This window comes from Manihot esculenta, chromosome 1, assembly GCF_001659605.2.
Source record: "Manihot esculenta cultivar AM560-2 chromosome 1, M.esculenta_v8, whole genome shotgun sequence".
Taxonomy (NCBI): domain Eukaryota; kingdom Viridiplantae; phylum Streptophyta; class Magnoliopsida; order Malpighiales; family Euphorbiaceae; genus Manihot; species Manihot esculenta.
The window spans coordinates 41,142,217-41,169,904 of record NC_035161.2 but is presented as its reverse complement, the minus strand read 5'-3'; the positions used below and the strand labels follow the sequence as shown (position 1 = coordinate 41,169,904).

Genomic DNA, 27,688 nt, shown 5'->3' with positions numbered 1-27,688 from the left:
GCTTTATTTTGCCAAAAAAAATATTTAAAAAAATAATTAAATTAAACTTTTAAAAAAATTTTGATTCTACACGGAAGTCAGTAATTATCTAACATTTTTCAGCTTATAGATTAAAGAGTATAATAATTAATAAGAGGAGGAGTGTTAAATACGAAAGAAGAAAAATGACCATCATTAACCCTTCTCTTACTTCCATCTCAGCGTTGACTGCTTTAGACTCAGCATATGGAGGCCGCCACGTAAGGGAACAATTGAATATAATTGTTCTATTTAGTTCAACTCTTAGCTATAATATTCTGGCCGTTGGATGATCATACAGAGACTTATCAGTTAAATCTTACGAACATAAAACAATTTGTATCTAGAGAGTACGTACTCCTAAGTTTGTCTCTTCGTTTTCTCTTGCTGGCCTCTCTCGTCTCTACCCCTCTCTATCTCCGTGACCATGACTCCGTCTCTCTGATAAACCTCCCAAGCAAAGAATATATGGTACCTGTTATGGCCCAAAATTCATCCATAGCTGCCTGGTAAGCGATTTCTTTGTTTGATTGCTTAGAAATTTTAGAATAAATTAAAAAGAACCCTCAATTTTTTTTGGTGTTAATTGGTTGTTCATGAAAAGGAAATTAACCTATGTACTTCTGTCGATCTGCATTTCCCCAGAATTCAGATAGAAATGTCGGGTTTATGGGTTTTTTCTTATGTACCATTGCTATGAACATTAGTTAGATGGTTAATTTCCCAGTTAGTATACTGTACTTTTAAAAAAAATAATTTGAATGTCCTAATGCCATCGATTTAATCTTCGTTAATTTCCTACCTTTTGAAATGGGATTGATGATCGTGTTCTTGTAGATTGGTACTCTTTTGAGGACTTCTTTCTGTGATGGCTGGAGTTAGGCTTTCAATGCTCAAATCAGTTTATAGTTCGGTTAAACCTATTTCAAAGCTGCAGCCATTTAACCCGTTTACGGATTCTACAAGATGCACTAATCAAAGTCTTATAAGATCGTTATATGCTTTTGTAAATCAAGATTGCTCTAAAGAAGAATCCAAACTCGCTCAGAATTTTGCAAATGCTCATACTAAAATTCCGAGTTATGATACTTCGGTTGTTAGCCATTGTTTCAAAGCTAATTCCATATTCTTAGGCACTTCATCACCAAATTCGTTATTTGGGCGTACTGTTCCTCATATTTCAGCAAGCTCCATGTTGAGCTATCGATCATTTTCATCTTCTGATGGCAAAATCAACAAGCCTGGGTCAGTTGAAGTGTCTGCTGCTTCTAGTGGGAATAATGATGTTGGTAACGGTGGTGATGTTGGAATTGACTGGATTGAGAAGGTTAGAGACTCTTGGCAAAGTGCAGTTGATGCAGGGACTTCTACTGTGCAGAAGACTAAAGAAGTCTACGATGAGATGGTCCCTTATAGCCAGCAGTTACTTGATTCACACCCTTATCTTAAAGAGGTGATTGTTCCCGTTGGTTACACTTCTGTTGGTACCGTGTTGGCATGGGTAGTAATGCCTAGGCTTTTGAGGATGTTTCACAAGTATGCTATGCAAACTCCTGCTTCTTTACTATCTAAAAGTCTTTCTAGGGAGCCAGTTCCATATGAGAAAAGCTTTTGGGGTGCTTTAGAGGATCCTGTGCGGTATCTGATCACCTTTATGGCATTTTTAAAAATGTTAGTGGTTCCCCTTCCATCTAAATTTTAGACTCTTTGTCATGTTTGGATTTGCAGGTGACCATTATGATTTTTTTTTTCTTCATTGATGTGTGATGGCTTTGATTTATAGTGGCATGATGGTGGCACCAACTATAGCTTCTCAGTACATGGCACAGGGATGGAGGGGCGCAATTGTCCTTTCTTTTGTATGGTTTCTGTATCGGTGGAAGACAAATGTGTTTAGCCGTGCATTGGGTGCTCAAAGTCTATCATTGGTTGATAAGGAAAGGATGTTAACACTTGACAAAGTTTCTTCTATTGGTCTTTTTGTTATTGGGTTAATGGCTTTAGCTGAGGCGAGTGGAGTGGCTGTGCAATCTATTTTAACTGTGGGTGGTATAGGAGGTGAGTGTCACTGTCAGTCACATCTCCTCATTCCTTCAATTAAAGAATAGTTGTTGTCTAGAAATGGTGAATCAAATAATCTTCTGATTTTGCAAATGCTTTTTCTATTCCGATTTTTGTTTTATTTGAATGTTATGTAATTATAGAGGGATAAGTTGCACATTATTTAAGTATGTATGTTGTTTACGTCATCAGTTATGTGACTTCTCTCTTAATTAAAATCCATGCAGGAGTGGCCACTGCTTTTGCTGCTAGAGACGTCCTTGGGAATGTGCTCAGTGGGTTATCTATGCAGTTTTCAAAACCCTTTTCACTTGGAGATACAATAAAAGTAAGGTGAAGTGGTGAACATGTCATTGTTATTTTTTTATCCTTTTATGTCTTTAAATGGGGAGAATTTTTTTATCAGCAAATTTTTGGCTGTCCTAGAAAGGAAAACATGAATGGTTGATAAATCCAATAAGTGGCTTCTTATACATTGCTATTAACAATTCTTATAGTTGTATGCTGAATAACTCTTACCTATAACATCAAAAGCAAAAGTAAAAATATTAAAAATGCATGACTATTTGTGCATTTTACCTATTCTTTTTTGGTCTTGCAGGCTGGATCTATAGAAGGACAGGTGGTGGAAATGGGACTTACTACCACAATGTTACTCAATGTTGAGAAATTTCCTGTCTTAGTTCCAAATTCGTTGTTTTCTAGTCAGGTGAGCATTTTTCTCCTGAAGATTGTCTTTACATTTCTAAGACACCTTGGATATATGTCCTACCTCATTATGCAAATTGAATTTATGAAAGTTGTTATTTGCATTCCTAGCTTACGTCTCTTGGGTGCCTTTCTTAGGTAATTGTGAATAAATCTCGTGCACAGTGGCGCTCTATGACCGTTAAACTTCCTGTGAAAATTGATGATTTGGAAAATATACCTCAGATATCAAATGAAATAGCAAGCATGCTAAAGTCGAACCCAAAAGTTTTCTTGGAAAAGGAGGCCCCATACTGTTTCTTGTCTAGAGTAGAAAGCTCTTTTGCAGAATTGACTATTGGATGCAATCTTAGACACATGGTGAGTTTCCCATGTCCTCCCTTTGCATTTTACAAGACTGACATTTTGGTTTTCCTTGATAAGGGCTGTGTTTGCTTCTTTTTTTTTTAAAAAAAAATCTTCTGGCTCTTGGATATCTTGAGGTGATATAACTCATCTAGCATATAATAAATTGTTTAGCACTTAGTTAGCCTCATTTATGGACATGGACCAGAGAGTGGAGAAGGAAAGAAATTGGAATTTTCACTGTGCTCAGTTGCAGCAGCAAATATTAGTTCTTTTCATTAATTCCTGATAATTATGCATGATATAGGATTAAATCAACTTAAATATTAAGCTTCTACGATGAATGAAATAAAATGTGCAAGATTTTGCATTTTCATTTTTTTTTTAATGGATTTTGCTGACAGCAAAGGTTAATACTTTCTCCCCAATTCATATACTTGTGTATAATCTAGGATAAATTAACTATGCTCCTACAATCAGATCAAATTAAGTCAAGTAAGCTTTGTTTGTGCAAAATCAGTTCTTCTGCAATCGACTCCTAAAAATTGAGTGAGATGGTTATTTGTGTATTTGATGACATTTTAAAATCTTGCTGCATAGATGTATTTGATGCAATTCTGGAAGCAGTTCTATATTTGTCTTATTTTGCACTTTGGTTTACGGGGACTGAATACTCCCTATTCATTTCTTGGTAGTTATATCATTGAATAATTCAACATTTTGGTAACTATATGCTTTTCTTTCTATTGTACCTTCATTTATTTAGTTTTGCCGACTTTGATGCACTTCTGTTATTCTTTCAATTTTCGTAATGCCTTCTTTAATACCCTCTGATTATAGAGCAAAAATGAATTGTACTCCGCCGAACAAGACATTCTTTTGCAGTCAGTCCGGATACTAAAGGAACATGGTGCTAGATTGGGTAGTACCTGGCAGGATGTAACCACTCAGTGATTTTGCAGATAAATGAGATTTTTATGCTGGACTTTGGACCCTTGCCTCTCAATATCGGCTACAACTTATGGTGCTTTGGAAACAATTGAATTGAAAATCATTATAATGTAAAGGTCGATTTGAGGCTAGCTCAAGTGAACAGAAGTTAGGTGGTTTAATTCATTTTCTGCCAAGAAACAGGGACCCGAGAGAAAAAAGAAGGGAAGAGAGAGAGAGAGAGAGAGAGACAAAGAGCAAGTTTTATTGGTGAGCTGTAACCATCAGTCTGCATGATTTTCCAAATGCTCCGCGAGGATTTTCATTTTTCATTTTCTTTTTTTGGGCTGCAAAATGGGTTCTTCTGTTTTAGCTTTCGATGGCAAAGCTCCTATTCTTGGAACTGTTTTGTCCCAGTCATTCAGAATGTGTTAATTAAACAAATAGCTGTGACAATGACAAATGCAGTGTAATTTGAAAGGATATAAATATTAAATTTAATAAGTGCATCTTGTCCTTTTCTCACCCGACTGGGTTTAAATAGGGCTGTAAATGAGCTAAGCTATTCGTGAGCTACTCGAGACTCGACTCGATAAAAGCTCGATCGAGTTCGGCTCGTTTTTTAAACGAGCCAAGTTCGAACTCAATTTTGAGACTCGTCACTTAAACGAGCTGAGCTTGAGCTCAATAGTATTCGGCTCGTTGAGAAGGCTCGCGAGCTGGCTCGTTGAGAAGGCTCGCGAGCTGGCTCGTTGAAAAGGCTCGCGAGCAGACTCGTTGAGAAGGCTCACGAGTAGAAGGCTCACGAGTAGACTCGTAAGGCTTAGGCTCGTGAGTAATATTGTTTAAATAAATTGGTGAACTAATTCGTTAAATAAATTTATGAACAAGTTCATATATTATTAAAAAAATAAAAATAACTATAAAGTTATAAAATTTAAACTATTATAAATACTTGAAAATTATAGTATTGAAAATTACAAATAATTAAGATTAATTATTATAATTAGTATTCTTTAAAATTAAATTATAAAAATTTTTTGTATATAATTATTATAATAAGATTTCATAAAATTAATGTATAATCACAAATAATTAATATTAATTATTATAATAAGTATTCTTTAAAATTATAGTACTACATGATAAATTGAGTTGTAAAAATTATATACATTTTAAAATTAAAGTATAATTATAAAAAATTTTTTGTATATAATTAAGCATACAATATAAAAGATGATAATAATTATCAAATTATATTAATAATAATTAATTAAGGTTATATGGATGTTTAAGTTGAAATTCAAGTTAACTAATTGAACAAGTATGAAGATGATTATGAAGATAATTAAATTATATTAGCTTGTTTCAACTGTTGGAAGTTGGAATCAACTTTATTGGTTTGATATTAAACTTTTTGTGTAATCTAATTTTATTATGTTGTTGAATTTATATTTATTTGTGTTATTTTAGTTATAAATTGTGTTATGTAATTTTTTTTATGTACACTCTCTTTTTTTTTTATATTATTTAAATTAATGATGATTAAAAACTGATTAAAGTGTAATTATTAATTCGAGCTCGAGCCTGAACTTGAGCTCAAACCAAACTTTTTAATTTTGAGCTCGGTCTCGAGCTTTTTTAACGAGTTTCTTAATCGAGTTTTCCGAGTTCGAGCTCGAGTTTTATTGACGAGCTTCTTAATCGAGTTTTTCGAGTTCGAGCTCGAATTAGACTCGTTATTAAATCGAACAAACCTTTCACGAGTTGAACTCGAATCGAGCTCGATTATAATATTTAATTCTCGAGCCGAGTTCGAATCAAATATTAGAGCTCGAGTCGAGCTCGAGCTTCCAAACTTTTTTAATAAACGAGTTTGAGCTTTACAAAGTTCGGCTCGGCTCGGCTCGATTACACTCCTAGGTTTTAGGGGCGACGACTTGCTCGTTGGGTGACAAGTAAGAGATGATACAGTGAGAGGGTGGACGGCATATAGATTTTATTGACTGAGTGCTAATATATATTTTTGTCACGACAATCTACTCCCATGAACTACCTTTCATGCTCCTTTCTTCAGATACTCCACAAACCTAGTGATGTAAACCTGATGCAGGTCCCTATCCCCAAAAATGGCAGCAGCTTTTTTGGCTTGGTCCCTCATTTGCTTTCCTTCTTCTGAAATCATTGCTAATCTCAGAGATTTATCAATACCATGTCTCGTAAACGATCCATCGTCCTTCCTGTCCACCTCCACAGCCAAACCTTTCTCTACCAGTAACCTGGCATTCACCCCTTGGTCAAAAATGAAGGGTAGAACAATTAGACAATGGCCGTACTGAAGAGTTTCTATAACAGAACCCCACCCTGAGTGAAACAATGATCCCCCTATTGATGGATGTGCTAGAATTTCTTGCTGTGGTGCCCATCCTATACACACAATTCCTTTCTTGGACGTCCTGTCACTGAATCCTGGAGGCAGAACATCAATATCTTCGATAGCCCAGCTAGGTTTCCTAAGTGCCCACAGGAATGGCAATTCGGAAAGCTCCAGCCCATATGCTATCTCGTAAACTTGATCCTTGGTAAGTTTACATTCGCTACCAAACCCAACAAACACAACTGACTTGTGTTGTTGATTATCAAGCCATTCAAAGGTCTTCCTCCATGTTTCATCAGTGATTTCTCTTTTCTCAGGTTTCTCTGAAGGGAGCAAGCCTATTGGAATCACCGGTTTCCCAAGAACTTCCTCATATACTTTCAGGTACTTGCCTTCAAATTCAGTGCAGCTACGGACAACCACAGCTTGGCAAGCTGCCATCGTCTTAGCTACCCGTTCACTGTCTCTTACGCCAGAAGCATTCACAATGTAGAAGCCAGGATAAAAGTTGCGTGCCTCGTAGCTTCGAAAGGCTACAGAAGAAGGGAAAGTTATCCATGGAGGTGGTGAAGTTAGACTTTCTGGCGTTGGTCTGATCCTCTTTAGTCCATCACCACATAAATACTCTGGTGACCCCATAAAAGCTCTCATAGCCCCAGAAAAAACAGACAGGTATAGGAGTGGAACACCAAATTGTTTAGCAATATCACCAGCCCAGTAAGGGCAAAAGTCAACAAGTATCCAATTAGGCAATTTCTCAGCGACAAACTGCTTAAAGGGGTGTTGCAAGAGATCATAGGCCACTTTCAGGTACTGAACCTTGTCGGAGGTGATATCTACAGTGGCCTCAGCTCCTTGGGGCAAGCGAGAGTCACCATCCAAAGTGGGCAAGGGAAGCTCCACCAAGTGTATTAAATGTGTTAAAGTTGGTGAAAGTTTAGGGAGTCTCTGAATATTCCTAGGGGTTGATAGAAATGAGACGTGAACTCCAGCTTTGGCTAATGCAAGGGATAATTGGAAAAATGGCATTATATGACCAAAGGCAGACCAAGGAAGCACTGCCACATGCATATGACTTGTCATAGCTAACTGTTGAAACTTGGGGAAAAGCTTTGCAACGAAGAGGCCAATACCTGAAATGTGAAGGTTGAGCAACTAAAGGGGGAATATATATAATTAAGGCTTACGTATGTGGTGAGGTTGCCCTCAATAAAGAACTAACTTAATTAATCCATTAGGCGAGATGTCTATTTAATGTTTCACAACAAAAGCATGTCAAGCTTTGAAGAGAATATTTAATTTTAATTTCTTTTATAAAAAAAAAATGAAGTCATAATTAATATTTTATTTGAGATGATTAAATATACAAATTTGCTTTCCGTGACAGCCAAACACAGAGTTGTTAAACAGTTGCCGCCAAAACTGGCGCTGTGGACGGCAATTGCAATGGCAGCATCTTTTTTGCGCTTCTGATGGTTTCACACTTTGAATGTTTCCTAACAAAATATAAGTAAAGAAAATCAATTTATTAATTTTAATTATATTTTGTTTATTTTAAATAGCTATTTAAAAATATTGATATTAAAATATATCAATTAAAAAATAAATAATCCATGCAAGAAATAATAATAATTATCAAGATTAGCACAGAAGCTACACATTTGCTGCCAGCTTCCCAACAACACAATACAAGGGAAAGAATAAATAAATAAATAGTAGGACCCATTGAGATCAATGACATTAATACAATATAAAATCATAATTTTTTTTTAAAAAAAAATATTTGGATAATACAAAATTTAAAATAATTTTTAAAATGAAAACACATTTTAAATTCATTAATAAAATTAAAATAATTAATTTAATCAATAAATTTCTAAAAATATTTAAGTAATTTTAAATATTTCCCTTCTCTTTATACATTTATATAAACTAGTTTTTTCCAACGTTTAAATTGAGAAGTATGTATTAAATTAAATTAAATGAATTAATGTCATTTGTATAAATTAAATGAATTTATTGTTAAACTTATTTAATATTTTATTAATATCTTTTAATAAATTAAATTATATTTTTAATTATCTTTGATAAATATGATCATTATTTTGAATTTATAAATTTTATTTAAAATTAATTGAGAAGTAAAATAAATAACTTATTATTACGTCATCAAAAATAATTTTTTGTTGTTGTAGAAAGTTTGTTTTATTTTTTAAAACTGAAATTATTATTTAATAATTTAATATTGTTAAAATTAAATTTTATTTTAATAAATTATGTCAAAATTTTAATTTTTTAATATATATATAAATGAATACAAATATTCATTTACTAACTTATATAATTACGAAAATTATATGTATAATATATTATCTAATAGTTTAACAATTTTCTAGTACTTATTTAATATTTAAAATATCATTCTTACTATGTCGTGATTTATATTATCAAAATTATTTTTTGTCGAATGCTTAAATATATTATTTAAATAATAAAATTATTTCATACTTTAAAATTATAAAATATCATCTACCTTCAAATTTAAATAAACTTAAAATTAATTTAAATAATAAAATTATTATCTATTTTAAAATTTAAAATAAAAAATATATTAAATAATCTCTTAAATAATATAAAAATATATTAGAAAATCCCATTATTACACATATAGATTATAGATTTATAGTTAAATTTTTTAAATGTTAAAATTTATTTAAATTTAATGAATTATTATTATAATAATAAATAATTAAATATCTTAAATTTAAAATTAATAACATTCAGATATTTATCTCACTTTTATAATATTTTATATATATATATATTTAAATAATTAATATAAATATTTAATAAATTAATTTTAAAATATTTCTTAGAGCGCAAAGAATCATAAATATAAATTATATCTCTGATATTTTTATTGCTGCATGAATTTTTTTTATTATTGTTCTTATTTATTATTATTATTATTATATATATGTCCATCTCGATAATAGAAAAAAAAAATATTAGACATATGTTTTTTCAATAAAAAGTTTAAAAATTCATAATGAGACTGGGTTATGAAATATAGTTCATTTTATATGGATACAAATATTTTATACAATATTTTAAATAAAAATAAAATAAAATCTGAAGTTATATAAAAATTTAAGCCAAAAAATCAATCCCAAATTAATCTATTATAAAAATGATTAAAAAATAATTTCTTTTCGGTTTGAAATACAAATAAAAAAATAAAAAATAAAAATAAAAGCACAAATTTTAAAATTTAATTGTGTTTTGTTTAAATATTATGAACAAATGGTGAGTTTAAGATATATATAAAAAAATTAAAAATAATATAAAAAATATTGTATTAAATTTATAATTCTAATTAAATTTAACGGTCTAAACTATAAATATTATTATTTATTTAATTAATAATTATTAATAAATAAACCATCTTTATATATATTTATAAAAATATTTACTTTTATATTTATTATAAATATTTAAAATTTTATTTTTTATATTTATTTTATTATATAATATAATTTTATAATAATCATATTATAACATAATATTAAATAATTTATATTATATATAAAAACAAAAGAAGACTTGCACAACAAAATCGTCTAAAAATTTGTAACATAATATACATATATATTACTATTTAATTTATATTCTTATTTTAAAAATTTAATTTTATTATAACTTATACTTTTTTTAACTAACTAAAATTAATATAAAGAATAAATTATCATTTATTTCAAAAATTAAATTTTAAAAAAGAAATTATCAATTATTTAAATAATTAAATATTATTATAAATAATTTAAAGGTTTTAAAAAGATTTAATCTTATTATCTATATTTTTTAAAAAAATTTTCTTAACATCTAATTTATATCTTTATTTTAAAAAATTTAATCTTATTATATTATGTATATTTTTTTGAAATTTTTCTTAATTAACTAAAATTAATATAAAGAATAAATTATCATCTAAAATTATTAACTATTTAAATAATTAAATATTATTATAAAAATTTTGAAATTTATCTTTTTTTAAAATTTTTTTAACTAATTAAAATTAATATAAAAAGTAAAATTATCATTTATTTCAAAAATTAAATTTAAAAAATAAAATTATTAACTATTTAAATAATTAAATATTATTATAAATAATTTAAATACTTAAATATATTATGGATAATTTTCCTTGTGTATAATATAGATTATAGATATTTATTTTAAAAAAAAAGTGGCCTGTGATTTTTATTTTTCAATTTTGTTTAAAGCTGTGGCTGTGGGTTGTGCGGCAAAGGAAATGCAATACAAATACAGTTCAAAATAATTCTAATTTTGTTTTCGAATTTCCATTTGAATTCATCATCATCAATTTTTTAAATTGGTAGTACAGCTGGAAACTACTCGGTAAATTCTTTTATTCTCACATCATCTTATAACTTCACAGCCAGAATTGTGCATATGTAAATATGATGTTTTTTTATTATACCAAGATAAACACGTTTTGTTTAAAATTTTAGATGATTATATATATAAACTTAACAATTTTACTATTATCTAAAACTTTTACATGTGTATATAGATAACTATAAAAAATTAAATTTTGATTTAAAATTATTCAATTATTTAAAATTTAAAGTGGATATTATACCGTTAATGGTAAAAAAAATTTATATTTTCGGTTGGGTAAGGAATGAGGAAGTGAAGTGCGGAGGTTCAACGTAAACAAGAGTAATATTATTGAGGTGTGTTAGAAAAAAAAAAAAAATCAAACCTGTATACGAAATTTGTGGATGGGGTCCGGGCCCACAAGAATCAAGATCACGTATCGGGGTAATACTCTCATCTTCCACATCCGAATGCATATTAACTATCAATTCAAATATATCATACATCATATTATATTAAAATTATAAGCTTCACGTTGATGACTTTTATGGATCGAGTGTATAAACATTTTAGCGCATATAAATATTTCCTACAAAATGGATTAACTTCATCGAAAGCTCCATTTAACCAAAAAATAAAATATAAGCTCCAATTTCTTTTTTTGGATTGGAAATTTGAAAAAGTTAACCTACTTTTTAAATGTTAGCAAAAGTGTGGTCTATTTATTTATGAGAAGCATGGAATTCAAATCTCGAAATTTTCACAACATTCAGCCTAGCAACTATTCCAAATAAAAAATGGGAACGATTTAAAGCCTAGCAAATTAGAGAATTCTTCACATTCAAATCATTCCAAGGGAAGAGAAGTAGGAAAATTAGAATAACTATGCAGAAACCCCACTCCAAAACAGTACATATTGCCAGTACAACAGCCACTCCACCCACACTAAATCAAGTTGGTGTTCCCATACATACCAGCTACAAATTAGACCTTTACAGTGATTTTTCTGACGTAACCTGAAGGCAACCTAACCTCCATTTCACACATGTCAATATCTCAAATAATCCAAGATGAAAGGAACCAACTCTTTCGTGACATGCAAGTCCATTCCAATATACCCAGCGAGTTGTTTTCATCTTCTCCCAGAGACTCTGACAGGAATGGGGATAATGGAGTATTTTCCAAGTGTGCACAACAGATTATATCAGATAATTCTCAGAAATCTGGATTGAATTTTACAGATTCCCTCCAGATGAGCTCCTTGATATTTTCTTCAGTAAATGTTGGCTGCTCAAAATCAAAGTTGAAAGGCTTTGGGCAAACAGGCTCCTCGTTGATATCATGAAGAGGTGCCAAGTAAGGATGGCATAGTGCCCCATCAACTGTAGGCCGCCAGGAAATAAAAAAAAAGGACAATCTTCACCAACCAAAATACACAAATTCTAAGCATTTAATTAGAATTTAAAAAGCATCCATAGTAAAACATTTAGCAATTATATGCAATTTCAACTCACACACACACTCTCTCTCTCTCTTGTTAAAAGCATACTGCATAACTCCATAGCTGATCAAGAATGTTTTAATTTGCGTCAATTATGTTTATAACTTTTAATATTGGTGTCAAGAGCAGCCAAACATAAAAGGCTATATGCTAGAACTCCCAAATTAATAATGAGGAATATATTTGTATAAAAGACTTGCTATTTCAGTATCTGATACGACTCGATCAGGGTAAAGAAATATCTGAACATAGTCAACACGTCCACTACCTTACTCATGTTAAATATGCAATATCATATGCTACAATCTCAAATTGCCAAAACATTAATTACAGTGCATTTTTTTTTTTTTTTTTTTTTGGGGGGGGGGGGGGGGGGGGGGGGGGGGCGGGAGAGTGCATCATTATGCTATGTCATGTTACCTGTAATGCGCCTGTTTGGATCAAAGACTAGCATCTTCTCTAACAAATCGACAGCACCTGCGGACTTATTAGGAAATCTAGCAGCAAAATTTTGCCTTGTGTATTGGGGAAGCTGCCTAACGTATCTTCGAGCATTATCACTTCGTAGGAAGCCAAGGCTGGAGTCATCCGGTGAACCAATGAGCTGAAGAGAAAAGTTGATGCACAAGTTATTTTACACACAGTAGATAAAGAAAAGGAAACTTCACATCTCAATGAACCAACTGTGAGTTCATTTTTGTGCGCATTAAAAGTGAGAAGGCACACAACCAGGACCAATCCAAGAATCTCAAGGCAATAACAAGACACTATGAGGAAAGAAAAAGCATTTACGTCTTCACCACAAACAAGAAGAAAATGTTTTCATTCAGCAAACCAGCAGCAAGGCCACTCTACAAAAGATTTGCTGAGCGATGTTTAAAAAACATACCTCTGTGATAAGCCTCAGCTGATGAACATAGTCTTTACCAGGAAACAAGGGTTGCCTTGTCATGATTTCGCCTAGTATACAACCCACTGACCATATATCAATTGCTGCAGTGTATTCTGAACAATTAAGGAGTAATTCTGGTGCCCGATACCAACGAGTAACAACATACTCGGTCATAAAATCTGTTTCAGATGTTGTTCTAGCAAGACCAAAGTCCGCAATCTTAAGGTCACAATTAGCATTCAGGAGCAGATTGCTAGGCTTGAGATCACGATGTAAAACATGTGCTGAATGTACATATTTGAGCCCTCGCAGCAACTGATAGAGAAAATACTGCAAAAGTAACAATACCATAAGCATGATTAATAAATTATGCTTACAAAAAAAATTACGAACTATAATAAATATTAGGCTTAGCATTTGCATTAGTATTATTATTGTTATTCTTTCTTTTTCTTTCTTCTTTGGGCTAAATTTTTGAGGGAAATAGAGGTGGACAATCAATCTTGCAAAGTTTGGAGGGAGTCGAGCAATAACATTATTCCCCAAATCTAAGGTCAGCTCACTGCAGTAGCTACCTGCAGATGTGCTCCACATGTAGCCAATGCTTGCCTCTCTTTTCAAGTTCATTTTTTCCTTGCTTCTACATCAAGAAAGATGAAAGGGAAAGGGGTACAGGAAGCATGAAAACTAATTTGGCATCCAATCCCCCATAATGCTGTGCAGCCCAATGTTTGAATGGGGCAGCGCACCAATTTCTCAAATAATATGGTGTTGGGACTCATGGCATGGGAAGGGAGAAGCGAGGTAAATACAAGTAAAGATTTGAATCCATAAATAAATGGGAAAAAGATCAGCTAAAATTATAATGTACTACAACAAACACAAAATCCAAGAGCATTTATGGTGCTAACCCGACAATGATCATCCGTCAATGGTTGGTTGGAGCGTATTATTTGATGAAGATCAGTGTCCATCAATTCATAAACAATGTAGACATCATTAAAGTTCTCTTTCTGGGGAGGCCGTATGATGTCTCTAAGAGCAACAATCTGAGAAAAAGAAATAAGATGATGATGCAATCAATTTAGACAAAAGAAAAAGGTAAGAAATTTTATAAAAAAAAAAAAAAAAAGAGAAAGATAATAATTCTACAAACTTAAGAAAAAAGTAGTAAGACCATATTCTACAACCATTCTAACCCTGGAAATTTCAGAGTTATCTCATCCATAATTAGGCATTCAAAAGTAAAAAGAAAATGAAAAGAAAAAAAGCAACAGAACAACAATTGATAATTTACTAAAAGCACTACTGCATTAGTAACATCCTCAATTCAAAATGTGCTGATAACAATGAAAAAAATAAAACTTCAGTTAAATAATCCAATGACTCAATGGTTAAAAAGGAAAAAGTTTAGAACAGCAAAAATTAATGTTCTATATCAAAATAAAAAAACAAGAAGCTTCTTGAAAGCAACGTAACTTAATTAATATTAAGAGATCAGGAGGAATAGCAGCAAGGAAACTGACATTTTCATGGTCCATGTGTCGAAGAAGCTTAATCTCTCGCAATGTCCTTTTAGCATCTATCCGGTTGTCAAAAGCATTACCGATCTTCTTAATGGCAACTTCCTCTTGGGTCTCGGAATTCATAGCAGCACTGAAGGAAATAAAGAATTACATCTTCCTTCATAATGTTGATAAGCAAAAATATCAAGTCAAATGTGAGGAAAATACTTTGACAAAAAAAAAATGTAAGGAAAATATAACCATTTATAATTCACCAGAATACTAGTTTTCTGAAAGAAGTAGCAGAACAGGTTTCATACACTTTTACAGTGTCAGTCAACTGGAAATAATCATCAAACATGCTGCTGACCAGTAACACTCTGAAATAACAGCAGGAACAGCATACACAGAGAAACAATTTAAGAATTAAACCTATTTGAAAATTTTATCTATTTCTTCATAATTTCCAAACGTAGTGACGCACTGATTTGCAAGTGAAACTAGTAACTTCGGACTTGCCACACCTAGAAAAGCCCACAGTCAGATTAACATGATGCTGATTGAAGGTTCACAGCGAAAAATAAATTAATTATTGCTTGGGAATAATAGATAACTGCCAAAGCATTAAAACGAAAAAAATATGATATTTCTGAGGCAAATTAGGTCCAAAAAAACTTGATCAAATCACGAGAACAAAGTCATCTCCATATATGTTCCGATAGGGATCAGCCTAATTACAGTTGAAAATTAAGCTAATTTGATAAAATTATTACGATCTGCATGCAGGACTCACTAAAACACTTGAATCTTAAGCAAACTCGAGACATATCTCCACTACATCAGCATCAGCAAACTTAAACAAAGAACCAAAAACGTCGAGATGAAGAAAAAAAACCATCATAACAAGCTAAAGCACACAAGACCTTCCAAAAGAGATAAAAGAGAGGATAACAAGTGATTAAGAATCTTACCAAACAATACCATAAGCACCTCGGCCAACAGGACGAATAGGAGGGACGTACTTGCTAGAGACTTCAAAAAGGTTGCCGTACACATTATACTGAACATAGCGTCCACCGTGAGTAGGTATTCGTCTGACGTTATGCTCGCTGGAGCCAGAGCTTGACTCCATTGACATGTTTGGAACTCGGAGGATCCGAATTCAGACCTTACTTGAGCTTTAGGGCGGGGTCGAGGCTCGAGAGAGAGGGAGGCGTTAAAGGAAGGGCTACATCAGGGGAGGGCGTGTGGTAGGTGCCTTTTTCTTTTTTTTTTTTTTCCTCACTCCCACACGCAAATACGAAGAGAGAATAAATAATATAATACAGGGTAAATTTATAAGCTATTTTTTAAAATTTAAGAAACACACGGTCTAATTTATCAGTTAAATAATAATAAATTTAACCGTGAGACTATTTTATTAATAAATTAAAATTATTTATTATTAAATAAATCAAAATTAAATTATAAATTTTATCTTGTAAAATATCTTAATAAATAAAGGAGTTGGGTGTTTTTTTTTTTCAGAAGTTGGGTGGCGTTGGTGAAGATGAAATGTGAAACTTTTGAACGGGGATGCGGGGTAATATTTATTTACATTCTGAAATTTAAGTTATTGTTTTATTATAATAATTAAATTTTAATTTATTTTAAAATAATTATTAATATTTAAATATTTATTAAAATAATTATTCAGATAAATTTTTAATAAATTTTTTAATGAAATGTATATATCCTAAATAATTCAAAAAAATTAATTTATAAATACATTTGACCTATTTACTATTTCTTTAAACTTGATTATGCAGCCAAATAGACTGCCTCTTTTTCTCATTACTCTCTTTATTGTTCTTTTTTTTTCTCTTTATTTTTCTTTTTGTGCTCCCAATTTACTATTGAAGATAATTAAAATCCACCGACCTATTCAAAATCTTAATAATAATGAGTATGTGTTAATTAGAGATCAAGCAACGTACTATTTTCGTTAAGAGAGATATATACAGTAGACACCCTAAATCATTTTCATGATTATCAATAGAGATTAGGCAACATCCTCTTTTCTTTAAGAGATATATATATATGAACACCCTAAATTATTTTTATGGTTATTAATTTCTACATAAGAGTCTGAATCAACATTAAAGAAATATATTCTAAATGATAAAGAAACTCCATGACTAAATTGTCTATCATTACATCCAAAAAAAAAAGCTTTTCTCTTACTCTTGGTATAATTAATGACAATAGAACTTCCAACCAACTTATCAAAATGAACAGCATCCCCTCCTAATCACAAATCTTGACTTTTTTGGAAGTTTGATAAATCTAGTTTTCCTCTTCGGAAGACGGCAGCAAAAGAAAAAAACTCATATAAAAATTTTTGAGTTGTGAAAGATATATTTTTTGTCGATTATCGAGGCGTAATCAGAATTTGCAAAAAAATTACTTTTATGGCCGGAGGCGTGGCTTAGATGATGGCAATTTGAAAAAAGAACTGTTTAGGCATAAAATTTTCTACCACTTATTTAGATTGCCAAATAACATAGTCCACGAGTCTTTCACTCATTTTGTCACCAAAAATTAAGAAGCCAATAAAAAGGTCTTTTGAAAAAGATGATAATAACAAGAAATAAATTATTAATGAGCCAACAAATCATATAACTATATTTTTTGAATCATGTATAACATGTAACATATGCGTTTCGTTGAAAAATCTATTGAAAATTTATTCGAATAATTATTTCAGATAAATATTAAACTTTGATGATTTTTTTAAAATAAATTAAAATTTAATAAATAGTGACTTAACTTTAGTTACTATAATTAAAAATTTATAAGCTAAAAAAAAATGAGAGTTCCTAAAGTGGGTTTTTAACTTTTTTTTTCTTTTGGTGTCCCAAATGATTGATTTTTCATTATAACTTTGTAAGTTAAATTAAACTGATAATCTTCGCCCTTAATCATTTAATTTTAATGCTTATTTACTTTATTTATTTAATTTTAGTTAAATCAAAAGTAAATACAATCAGAAACTTAGAAGAACAGCCCAACCAACAACGAGAAAACATATAGTAAAGACCTGTATGCATGAATTGCATAAAAAATTAGCTGTCAAAACTACCATTCACAAACACCAATAAGAGGCCCTAAGTATCCACCGTTAGCTATCCAAAGAGAGAAGGTTGGTCCATTGTATTTTTAGTCTGTCATAACCATGGAGCTGCACACAGTTTTACAAGACTCCAACACTAAAGAGTCACCTACCAATACCCATCGAGCACAACCAAACATTGCCAGAGCCAAAACGCAATTCAAAACAACAGACATCAAAACTCAACAAAACCTCACCATGACTTGTAAACCTAAAAATCTAATCCTAATTCTAAACGTCGGCCTCCAAAAATAGGACTTGCAAAATATAAAAATTTGACAACACCGAGAAAATCGAAATCAAAACTCCCAACCACTTGTGAAAAAAAGCAACTCTCTATCTTCAAACTTTCTCTCTTACTTTATTATTCTCTATTGTGGTTTTTTTTTGGAGTAGTTTCAGTTATGCTCAGTGCTACTATAACATTGTGTAGTCAAATTAATTAATGCTTACTTACTAATAAGATTATTTTACTTTGAATAATTTTTTATTACACAAATTATTTATAATTTTATGTTTTAACGTATAATTTTATTAAATTAATAAATGTAAGTTAATATCAAATAGAAATTAATTTAAGGTTTTAATTTACTTTTTCTGTTGATACAAAAATTTAAATATCTCGATAATAATTAATAAAAATGTTTTTGATAATGGTAGAATTTGGATAATGGGTCTGACCATGGAGCGGACGGAGAATTTTGAACGGTCACAAAGGAAACTTCTCGTCGGCCAACATAGAGGCGGCGAATTTTCAAAACAAGGAACAGGATGATATTAGGCAGCTGATATCATGAATCGCATATGAAATAGATAGGGTCCACTCATGCGCGACTTCAACCTGGCTGGGTCAAGAATCGTAGCCTCCATAGTTGGTAATTTTCTCAGAAAGGGCAAAAAAAATAATAGAGAGAGAGAGAAACGAGAGAGATGTCACTCGGTTAACCCGGCTCCGATTTGATTGAGTTGAAAATATAGGCTTTATTTATGGTTGTAATAATTCCCGTCTTAGAAATATATACAAGTCAATTGCGTGTTGTAACAGCAGAAAGCGTTTTCTTAATTCCTGTATAGTTGTTCTCGCATACGATACTTGTACAAACTAGTAACAAAATACCATAACATACCTTATACCATACTGAATATAATACGCCATACATGAGATTACAACTAAGGAAAGATCTCACAACTAGACCATATATGTATACATTAGAATAGTTAGCTTTTACCTCACAATCTGCTCCCCTACATTAGTCCCTAACATTGGGTTAGTAACAGCACCAGATGCTCTCAAATTACAGAGCAAAGCATCGCGGCCACTCAAAACTATCTTGAAAAAGACATCCACTTCCTTCGCAAGAAAATCCAGCCCTTCAGAGAGTCTCTCAGCACCTGTTCTCAAATCTGATACAGAATTTTGCACTGCTTCGACTTCAACAGGCCCTAACTCATCTTGAATCATGGGATACAATTTCTCCGCAATTGTATCAACTGCTTCCAATTCCTTCAGGACTGTAAATTTGCCACAGGAAAATGTCTCTCTAATTACCATATTCACATTTGTCTGCAAATTACAATATGCTTGTGCCCATAAGATTGTGTTTTGAACATTCAAATCTAACAAATTCTTTGAAGAACCTGAGAAGGCAGCAGCAAAAACACTGCATACAAACACTGTCTGCACCTTAACTCCATACATTGCCTGCATCAAGACCTTTCCTTTAGCTGAGTTCTTAACCTTTGGCAGATCAAGTGATTCCACAAGATTATCCAAGATGGCACGACAGTTCTGGACTCGTATATTTTTTGAACAGATGTGTCGTCTCCAGCTACCAAGAGAAGAACGAGCCTGCACAAATTGCTTTGAAGTGGTGGACTCCATATTATGCAGGACACATTTAAGTAAGAGATGTCCTTGGTTAAGCCGGGCAAGCTCAGAGCTAAAAGCAATGCAAATATCAAGCAACTTCACACTGATGTCAAAATACACGTCTATCCATTTCTCATCCCAGTCAGTCACAGGGAGCTCAAGATCTGTAATCAATGTTTTTATGTCAGTATGAGTCTCACAAAGTGATTCCATCGCAGATTTCATCCATGTTAAGCTAAGAATGTCATTCTTGTCCTTAGGATTAAGTTTCCTCAACCTCTCTGCCAAGGTTTCCTCAAAAGCGTTCAATAAGGAAAGAAGCCTTGGGGACAATTGAGAGCCCTTTGGTGAAATCATCCGGAAAGGATTCCCAAAAGAGAAGAAAGGGCGGTGTGGTTCCTGTGGTTTGCTCATCTTGATTGTTAACTGCTAGAAGACAGCAAAACTAAATAACTCAAACTATTGCAAAAAGGCACAGGAATTCCATGAATAAAGAAGAAATCTATAAAATCTACCAAAACTGACACAAATATACAGGAAAATTGGCTGTAAGCAAGCAGATATTGAATGATTGCGAACACTAGCAACACATGACCATCATGAAAAAAAATCATGAAATCACCCACAAGAGAATAAGAATAATAAAAATATAACTCCAGTCCTTCCATCTGAGTCTTACGAAATATTACTTCAAATTCTTATCAGAGAAACAGCAAATCAAAATTCAACTGCAATTGTACCAGATTAGAATCTATTCAGTTCTAGAAGAAGCAGCGAAACAAGGACATAAAGAGTTCCAATTCATGCCTCCAATTGTTAAATTAAACCATAAAAAACCAAGAGAAACAAGAGCAAGAAATTGATTTAGGTTATTAAATATTCAGAACGAGCAAAGCAAATCGATCGAGAAAAACTTACCAAAAGCAATGGATCTGTTAATTAGAATTTCCAAACGCAAAATTAAGCAAAAGCCGCAACTGGTTTTACAAATTTACGGAAACAGACAACAAAAACAAGAACCCCAGTTACTTCTTCTAGCAAGGAAATGAAAATAATCTTGGAACCACACCAAACACCAAAATCCAAAAGGCGACCCGATTCTTTTACAGCAGATTATAAAGATATAAAGGAGAAGAAGAAGGGAGTAGAGAGATTCGTACCTCAACCGGTACTCTTTCACCACGAGATTGGAAATTTCGCAGAAAGTCACCAACGCTGAATACAAGTTGGAAATTTTCGACTTTTATCTACGATTATTAGCAGGCGTTGATTTTTTCCATCAACAACCAAGGTTAGGTGTTGAATTGTGGATGAAGGGAATGATGGAGTGACATGCTGGTATGAGGAGTATGTCACGGATGTTACACGTGGAATAGAAAGAATGGGAAGTTGTGATTGCCGTTAGGGTTACGACGTTCATTAGGTGATTGCTTCTCTGGATCGGCTGTAGCAAAATAAAAGAAACGAAGAGGACGAAAGTGTGGGCCCGAAAGGCAGCTTCGTTTGCGGTTGCATGTCATCCAAGGGATAGATGAGCCCTGTCGGTCAATTTAATATCCAATACGACATTGTTTCGGCCCGTCTAATGTTCGTTGTTTTATTATTAATGGAATAATTCAAAGCAGCTCCCTTTCCCATTTGGAATGGACGTTGTTGTTAATCTTCTTTTTGGGCTAAGCCCAACTTTGCTGGGCTACAAACTTTTGAACTTGATGGGTTCGTATTTCTCATGCAATGACCTATAAAAAGAAATAATAAATAAAATAAATATATTTACTCATTTAATATTTCTTAATTTACGAAAATAAAGCAAATCTTTCCACTTTAAAAATAGTGATTATCCTTCCCCAACTTTAGACTACTCGACAGTATGAAATATTCTTAAATAAATTATTAAATATTTTTAAAATATCAATTTATCATGCCTCATCATACTAAGGTCGGTGTCTCAGTAGTACCACTAAATTACCTAATAATTCTTCATATTCTTATGATCAGCCCTTGGATGAATTTTATTTTCCTATCAAATTCTTTGAAAAAAAATTGATGAGGATGGGATGGACGTTTGAAAATAACAAATTTAGTCACATTTTGTGATGGCTCGACGACAATAAATTCATCCCCTATCACTAGTATTTGCTTCCCGTATCAACTAGCCAAGCACATGAACGTTGTGCCCCTAGTTCTCCACTAATACCCGATTGAGGAAGCAGGAAACGCTTGGACAACAATGGAACTCGTAATAAATTCATGCCCTTTTTTCAGCAGGCTCCGGCATATGCATTTACGAACTCATCAAGGCCTACAACAGCAGGCTTTTTTAAAACGAATAAATTAAAATTCTCAACTACATTGCTTGGTACGAGCAACTAAAGCTTGTGAAATCACCTAGACTGGCCTATTTCCGTTTGCCACAATAAATGAAGACTTGTTCGTTAGACAGCAAGCGAAGACTTGCTCAATATTTTCACCTGTCCTCCTTGAGAGAGCCAGCAAATTGGTTCGTCACAATAAATGAAGACGACCAAGTGTGCTAGCTAAATGCCAAACAAGGCAGGACTTTTAACACATGCATCCGTAACCTGATAGTAAGTTGTTCTGCCAAGTAAGCTCAAAGGGCAGATAGAGCATGTTCTGGCATTGATAGTGAAACCGATAACAGGGAGCCATGCCCCATTTCCAGACTAGATTTTTGGCTGCTGCCCAACTGGCTGGTCCAACCTAATTACATAAACAAAGAGTTTCAACTTCATTATCTTGTGAAGCAATTGGCTGCTTACTAGGCCTATATACCACAACCATCCATTTTCTAGTGTTAGCACTTGGCACTGACGTTGAGGTAATCTAGATGCTTCCAACAAAACTAGCTGGTAAACATATCCATCGCTCGTGGCCGTCTGGCAATGACAGTGATGTAGCATAAGCTGACCATGCATTTAATATGTTGAATAACTACAAGAATGAGATGAACATATAGCTAGAATACATTCATACACATCTCATAATGCAGAATAGTTTTTGTTTTACAAACAGAAAAAACAATGTAATAATTATGGTTTCTATAAGAATAATGAATGAATTCGTTCAAGTATACAATTATATCGAATTGAAGTAAGACTCGCATCTCAAACATATAAAAGCTAAGCACAGAACAAATGCAGAATTATTGTTTTTATCAAATTGAAGGTACAACAAACACAGTAAATACCCACAAGAGGAAAACAATAAAAAGGGGGGAAAAAATAGGAGGGAAGAAAAAGAGGGAGTCCAGTATCATGGAGAGACTTAAATTAGTTAATCACCTAATCCTCCAGTGACGTTATCTCCATCTATTTTGTTCAGAAAGATTCCTACTACTATCACCTTCGCTCGCATCTGAAGTGCCTGCACCCAATTGTTTATCACCTAATTTGGCAACAGCAGGATTTTCTTGTTCATAACGGCGTGAATGGGAAGATTCTTTCCCAATTCGGCGTTCCTGCAAAATGAGCGAAAAATGAGTGGAAAACTGAAGTTAACAGAGGATGTTCATTCTTTCTTTCATATACCATAAATATGCTTCATAATTTGAAATAAAGGGTGCATACATCACGAAATAATAAATCATCTGCCTCAAGCATGTGGATCACATGCCCCATTTTGGGCCTCTTTGTTGCATCAGGATCAACACATCGAAGAGCAACCAGGAGAACACGTTTTAGAGCTTTGGAAGCAGGCATCTCAGGCAACTTTGGATCAACTATTTCTTCAGATTTTCGGTTTCCAACCATGGCTTTTAACCAATCCACCAAATTCACCTAAGGCAAGGAAATTCCAAGTTATAAAGCTGGAAACAGGTTGCAGAGAGAATAGTTTCCAATTACATTTTGAAACTAACCTCTCCTTGTGGTCGACTATAATCAACGGGGCTTCTCCCAGAAATTAACTCCATTATAAGTATGCCAAAGCTATATACATCACTCTTCTCATTCAGCATTCCAGTGCAAGCATATTCTGGTGCAACATAACTAGTAAAACAAACAATTGAAGTTACTTTTCCAGTCTAAAATTATCAATGACATCCAACAGCTGACCAAATGATTATTTATCTGTCAAAGCTTCATCTTTATCAATAAACTTTACTAATTCAGGAAAACGAGAAGATGAACCATAATTTTGGAAAAAAAGTAATGAACTAACCCAAATGTTCCCATCACCCGTGTTGTTACATAACTCCTCTCTGAGCATAAGAGCTTAGCAAGCCCAAAATCAGAAACCTTAGCATTCCACTGGCGATCAAGAAGTATGTTGCTGGATTTTACATCACGGTGGACAACCTTTGGTTCAAGACCCTCATGAAGGTAGGCCAGTCTACAATAACAAAAGCAGAAAACATATAACTAGACTTAAGAAGAAAAAATAACTTGAGTAACAAGTGTATGCATAAGTATACAAGACAAGGTCTAGGTTACTATTATCATACCCCTTTGCTGTTCCCAATATAATGTTCATACGAATATCCCACGTTAGGGGGCTGACTTGTCCGACATCACCATGAAGCCATTGGTCCAGATTACCATTGTCAACATACTCGTAGACGAGCATCCTACAAAACAAAACAGCTAACCATTTACTTCAGCTGAAAGACTAAAACTGAAGCTACAAACATCATCTCTAATTAGAAGATAATAATCATACCTATATGCACCCTCAACACAGTATCCAAGCAACCTAACAAGATTCTTGTGCCGTACTCGTCCAATTACTTCCACCTCCACTTTGAATTCCTTCTCAGCTTGACCCCTGGTGAATGTTTAATCTCATTGACATAAGCACAGGAAATGGCGGTAACAAAGGTTTAAATGAGAATTAAAACAAAATCATCGATTCTGAGGACAGAGCTTTTGGTTTTGACTAAAAAGTTATTAGTTCCACTTCCACAAAGCATGCTACTTTACAGCACATATTCTACCACACGCAAGATAAGAATAAAGAACAAGAAAAAGCATCACATGAAGAAACAGAATGAGGAATAATTGCTTACTGATGCTCTTTAATTTTAAAAGCCGAAAACTAGTAGGGAAAAAATTTTCAAATTTTCATTAGAATTCTTCATCTTGCTAAACTTCCTTAGCAACCTCAGCCGGAATGAAAAGAGAAGAGACGTAATATCCATAACTTAGCTCTAGTACAACTTTCTTTCAGTTTCCAGAGTAGCAAATCGAAGATAAACAAAAACCAGAAACAAGCAAAAGCAAAAGAATTTTGAATGATATATCAATTACCTGTTATTCAACAAGTTCTTAACAGCAACTTTAGTGCCATCACTCAGAACTCCACGGTACACAATCCCGTATCCACCTTCACCAATCACATTCTCTTCACAAAGCCCATCCGTTGCAGCTTCCAGCTCCCGCAATGTATACCAGCGGCCCCACCCGAGATGCGAGACCTCAGGCCCCACACTCCCACTTCCAAAAGACGCCGTCTCACACCCACTCGCAGTCCCTCTACTCTCCCCACTCGAGGGCCGGTCTGAAAACACCACACGATGCTCGATCTTACCGATCTCGACTTGAATCTCTGGGACTTGAACAGGGTGGTGATGATCCTGTGCAGGGAAATGCACGATTTCCTGTATTTCCTTGGAGATGGGAGGGGTAGTATCAGCATGCTTTGACGTGAGGCGACTCTTACGGCGAGAGGTTAGGCAAAGCGAGAGGAGGAAGAGAGCGAGGACTATGAGAGATCCAAGCAAGATTCCAATCACCACCCACAGGCGGAGGCCAAAGATTGAGGTGGGCTTTGATAGCTCTGTGTTCACAAATGCAGCGTCGTATAACGACATTATTTCCAATCTCCTTTACCTTCCCTCCGTTTCACAGGGGAAGAAGACAGAAAATAATAAATTAATGACCACCAAATTCAGCGGTATAAGAGATTTCCAGCAAAATCCGCCGCATTGGCTCGCCGGAGAAAAATTCCGGCGAAAAATATATATTATATGCGGACCGAAGAAGGAAATGAGAGAAAGAATCAGAGGAATGTGGAAAGAGAGGAATCAATGGAATATTAAAGTACAGAGAGAGAAAGAGGGGGAGGAAAGAAAGTTTTTCCCTCTACAGGAAGCAAACTAAACAGTAATAGTGAGATGGAGAGAAAAGAAAAGAAAGGTAAGAAGAGTCTGAGAGAGAATGAGAGAGAATGAGAGAGATGAGCTGTCAGTTTGTCTGTGTAGGTGGAAGAGTGAGCTTAGGTTTCAGGCTAAGTGCGAGAAGTGGGAATAATAAGATTGTAGTTGAAATGACGTATTTGACCCTGGTGATTATGTAAGTGTGTGTTTTGGTCGGACCATTACAAAATCATACGCAATGCAAGACGACCGTTACTCTGAACGTGATGTTAGAAGACAACAGGGAACGGATCCTCTTCGTCGGATTAACCATCATTTTATTACCTACGACATCCACGTGGCAATATGATCTACTCATGCTTTCCATCTTCGACGTGTAGACTTGAGCCCTTTTTATCCCATTTTCATTTTTCTACTTGACGTGATGTCACCAAATTTGCATTTTTCCATCCAAGTTTGTTTACCTCGATAATGGGTGATTAGTGATTTAATTATTTCTCCAGTTGAGCTATCTTATTCTGGCTAAGGAATAAGGAGTATATTTTAGGCTAATGAGTGGCATCAAAGTAGGACCCACTAATGCAATAATAATGTTTTGAAAGTCATATTTTTCCTGTGTGCATGTGTATATGATAATCTTTTTTATTGTTTCTATTGTTTTTTCTAAAAGAATTGTGAATGTACTCTGTGATTGGATTACCATTTACTGTGCAAGTGCTTGATGCAAATTGCAAGAGAAATCTTTTTAGAATCTTTCATGATATTTTTTATATGTGCAAGCAAAGTAGCAAAAGGATTTGATTGATTATTGTTTAACACAAATAGTGGAAAATCCCCACTCGGAATTGAATAGACAGCATTATGGGACCATATAGAATTCAGAAAACATTTCTGATTTATTTAATTTTTGCTGACATTTAAAAGAAGGGAAAAAAATTTGAACTTTTGCTGACACTCTCTCTGGTCTCTGCACCCACAGTATGATTCGATTTTAATTTTTGATTAAAATAAATCATTGTGGATTCTGGTTTGATTTCGAATTATGACTTGAGAAATCTAAACCAAAACAGGAGGATTTAATAATTAACATATTTCTAAGAAAAGTAAATTCACAATTCAAATTAAATAATTTGAGCCGAATCATAGATTTAAAAAAAGCCAAGACTGTCGATTGATTTCACTTTTAATTTTAGCCGAACCAAAACCAGCCTGTAGCCACCGCAGCCCAACATCGCTTTTCTTATTTACTTTCATTATTTCTCACTTTAAAGGAACAAAGGACTTTCATATAACTAAAGAAAATAAAATCCGGAAGAGAATATAAGAATCTTCAACTTAATCAAGGTTAATAAGTTATGAAGTAAAGTCAACTTCAACTCATGAAGTAAGTTAAGGAAATTAAGGGGAAAAACAAAAAGCTTTAGGAAGAATTAAGCAATGCACGAAGAGCAGAGACATAACCTAGCTTTTGGTGGAGGTTTGAGCTGTTATGATTTTTTTTCCTTTTAGATTCTTTCTGGTCGGGAGTTGTTTGAAATTAGAGTAGCCTAATCGGTGCTTGTGGTTTATGGAGGCTGGGGTTTGTTTACCAGACATGAAAGGAGTGTTTTGAAAGTTTCCATCCTCCACTAATCATCCTCTACTAGGTGGTTTTCGGCAGTAATGGCTACAGCATGTTAGAATTTAGGCTTCTGGGCTTCCCTCCTAGGTGGGTTAATTTTCTAATGACATTGGACCTTGTGACCTTTACCCTGTTGGGCTTTGTAATCTTTGCCTTATGTGGACCTTGTAAGTGTTGCCCTGTTGGGCTCTAATAA

The 27,688-nt window shown here is 33.3% G+C and overlaps 5 protein-coding genes across 13 annotated transcripts; 1 reads left to right on the top strand and 4 right to left on the bottom strand.

The window, feature by feature from the left end:
• The first annotated feature begins 366 nt into the window (after positions 1-366).
• Positions 367-4,566, top strand: LOC110615239 (mechanosensitive ion channel protein 1, mitochondrial). 2 transcript variants are annotated; one of them, XM_021757021.2, is made up of 7 exons: positions 367-527; positions 856-1,689; positions 1,802-2,076; positions 2,307-2,407; positions 2,681-2,788; positions 2,926-3,147; positions 3,973-4,566. In XM_021757021.2, exons 2-7 carry the CDS (start codon positions 887-889, stop codon positions 4,084-4,086), a joined length of 1,623 nt encoding a protein of 540 aa, XP_021612713.1. In that variant the 5' UTR covers positions 367-527; positions 856-886; the 3' UTR covers positions 4,087-4,566. The 2 variants fall into 2 exon arrangements, 1 of the variants encoding a protein (XP_021612713.1); XR_006348179.1 differs by lacking the exon at positions 3,973-4,566 and having other exon boundaries at positions 2,307-2,412.
• Positions 4,567-6,044: 1,478 nt separating this feature from the next.
• On the bottom strand, positions 6,045-7,740 carry LOC110615249 (putative UDP-rhamnose:rhamnosyltransferase 1). Its single transcript, XM_021757043.2, has one exon. The coding sequence runs from the start codon at positions 7,520-7,522 to the stop codon at positions 6,122-6,124; it is 1,401 nt and encodes a 466-aa protein (XP_021612735.1). The 5' UTR covers positions 7,523-7,740; the 3' UTR covers positions 6,045-6,121.
• A 3,966-nt stretch (positions 7,741-11,706) lies between these two features.
• Positions 11,707-16,046, bottom strand: LOC110615232 (mitogen-activated protein kinase 4-like). 3 transcript variants are annotated; one of them, XM_043949229.1, is made up of 6 exons: positions 15,710-16,046; positions 14,760-14,889; positions 14,145-14,282; positions 13,231-13,563; positions 12,762-12,945; positions 11,707-12,257 (listed from the first exon to the last, which is right to left on the bottom strand). In XM_043949229.1, the coding sequence occupies exons 1-6, from the start codon at positions 15,874-15,876 to the stop codon at positions 12,076-12,078; spliced, it is 1,134 nt and encodes a 377-aa protein (XP_043805164.1). In that variant the 5' UTR covers positions 15,877-16,046; the 3' UTR covers positions 11,707-12,075. The 3 variants fall into 3 exon arrangements, with proteins under 3 accessions (XP_043805164.1, XP_043805165.1, XP_043805174.1); XM_043949230.1 differs by having other exon boundaries at positions 11,707-12,222; positions 15,710-16,044; XM_043949239.1 differs by having other exon boundaries at positions 14,760-14,916; positions 15,710-15,843.
• A 2,949-nt stretch (positions 16,047-18,995) lies between these two features.
• LOC110615208 (protein BPS1, chloroplastic) lies at positions 18,996-21,172 on the bottom strand. Of its 4 annotated transcripts, none has more exons than XM_021756996.2 (3): positions 20,920-21,172; positions 20,678-20,736; positions 18,996-20,188 (listed from the first exon to the last, which is right to left on the bottom strand). In XM_021756996.2, exon 3 carries the CDS (start codon positions 20,171-20,173, stop codon positions 19,115-19,117), a length of 1,059 nt encoding a protein of 352 aa, XP_021612688.1. In that variant the 5' UTR covers positions 20,174-20,188; positions 20,678-20,736; positions 20,920-21,172; the 3' UTR covers positions 18,996-19,114. The 4 variants fall into 4 exon arrangements, with proteins under 4 accessions (XP_021612688.1, XP_021612679.1, XP_021612693.1 ...); XM_021756987.2 differs by having other exon boundaries at positions 18,996-20,185; positions 20,920-21,171; XM_021757001.2 differs by lacking the exon at positions 20,678-20,736.
• A 1,183-nt stretch (positions 21,173-22,355) lies between these two features.
• On the bottom strand, positions 22,356-25,994 carry LOC110615205 (probable serine/threonine-protein kinase At1g01540). 3 transcript variants are annotated; one of them, XM_043949226.1, is made up of 8 exons: positions 25,024-25,994; positions 24,437-24,541; positions 24,222-24,344; positions 23,939-24,109; positions 23,637-23,766; positions 23,347-23,556; positions 23,062-23,237; positions 22,356-22,480 (listed from the first exon to the last, which is right to left on the bottom strand). In XM_043949226.1, the coding sequence occupies exons 1-7, from the start codon at positions 25,584-25,586 to the stop codon at positions 23,079-23,081; spliced, it is 1,461 nt and encodes a 486-aa protein (XP_043805161.1). In that variant the 5' UTR covers positions 25,587-25,994; the 3' UTR covers positions 22,356-22,480; positions 23,062-23,078. The 3 variants fall into 3 exon arrangements, with proteins under 3 accessions (XP_043805161.1, XP_043805160.1, XP_021612656.1); XM_043949225.1 differs by lacking the exon at positions 22,356-22,480 and adding an exon at positions 22,524-22,656; XM_021756964.2 differs by lacking the exon at positions 22,356-22,480 and having other exon boundaries at positions 22,804-23,237; positions 25,024-25,993.
• Positions 25,995-27,688: the final 1,694 nt, after the last annotated feature.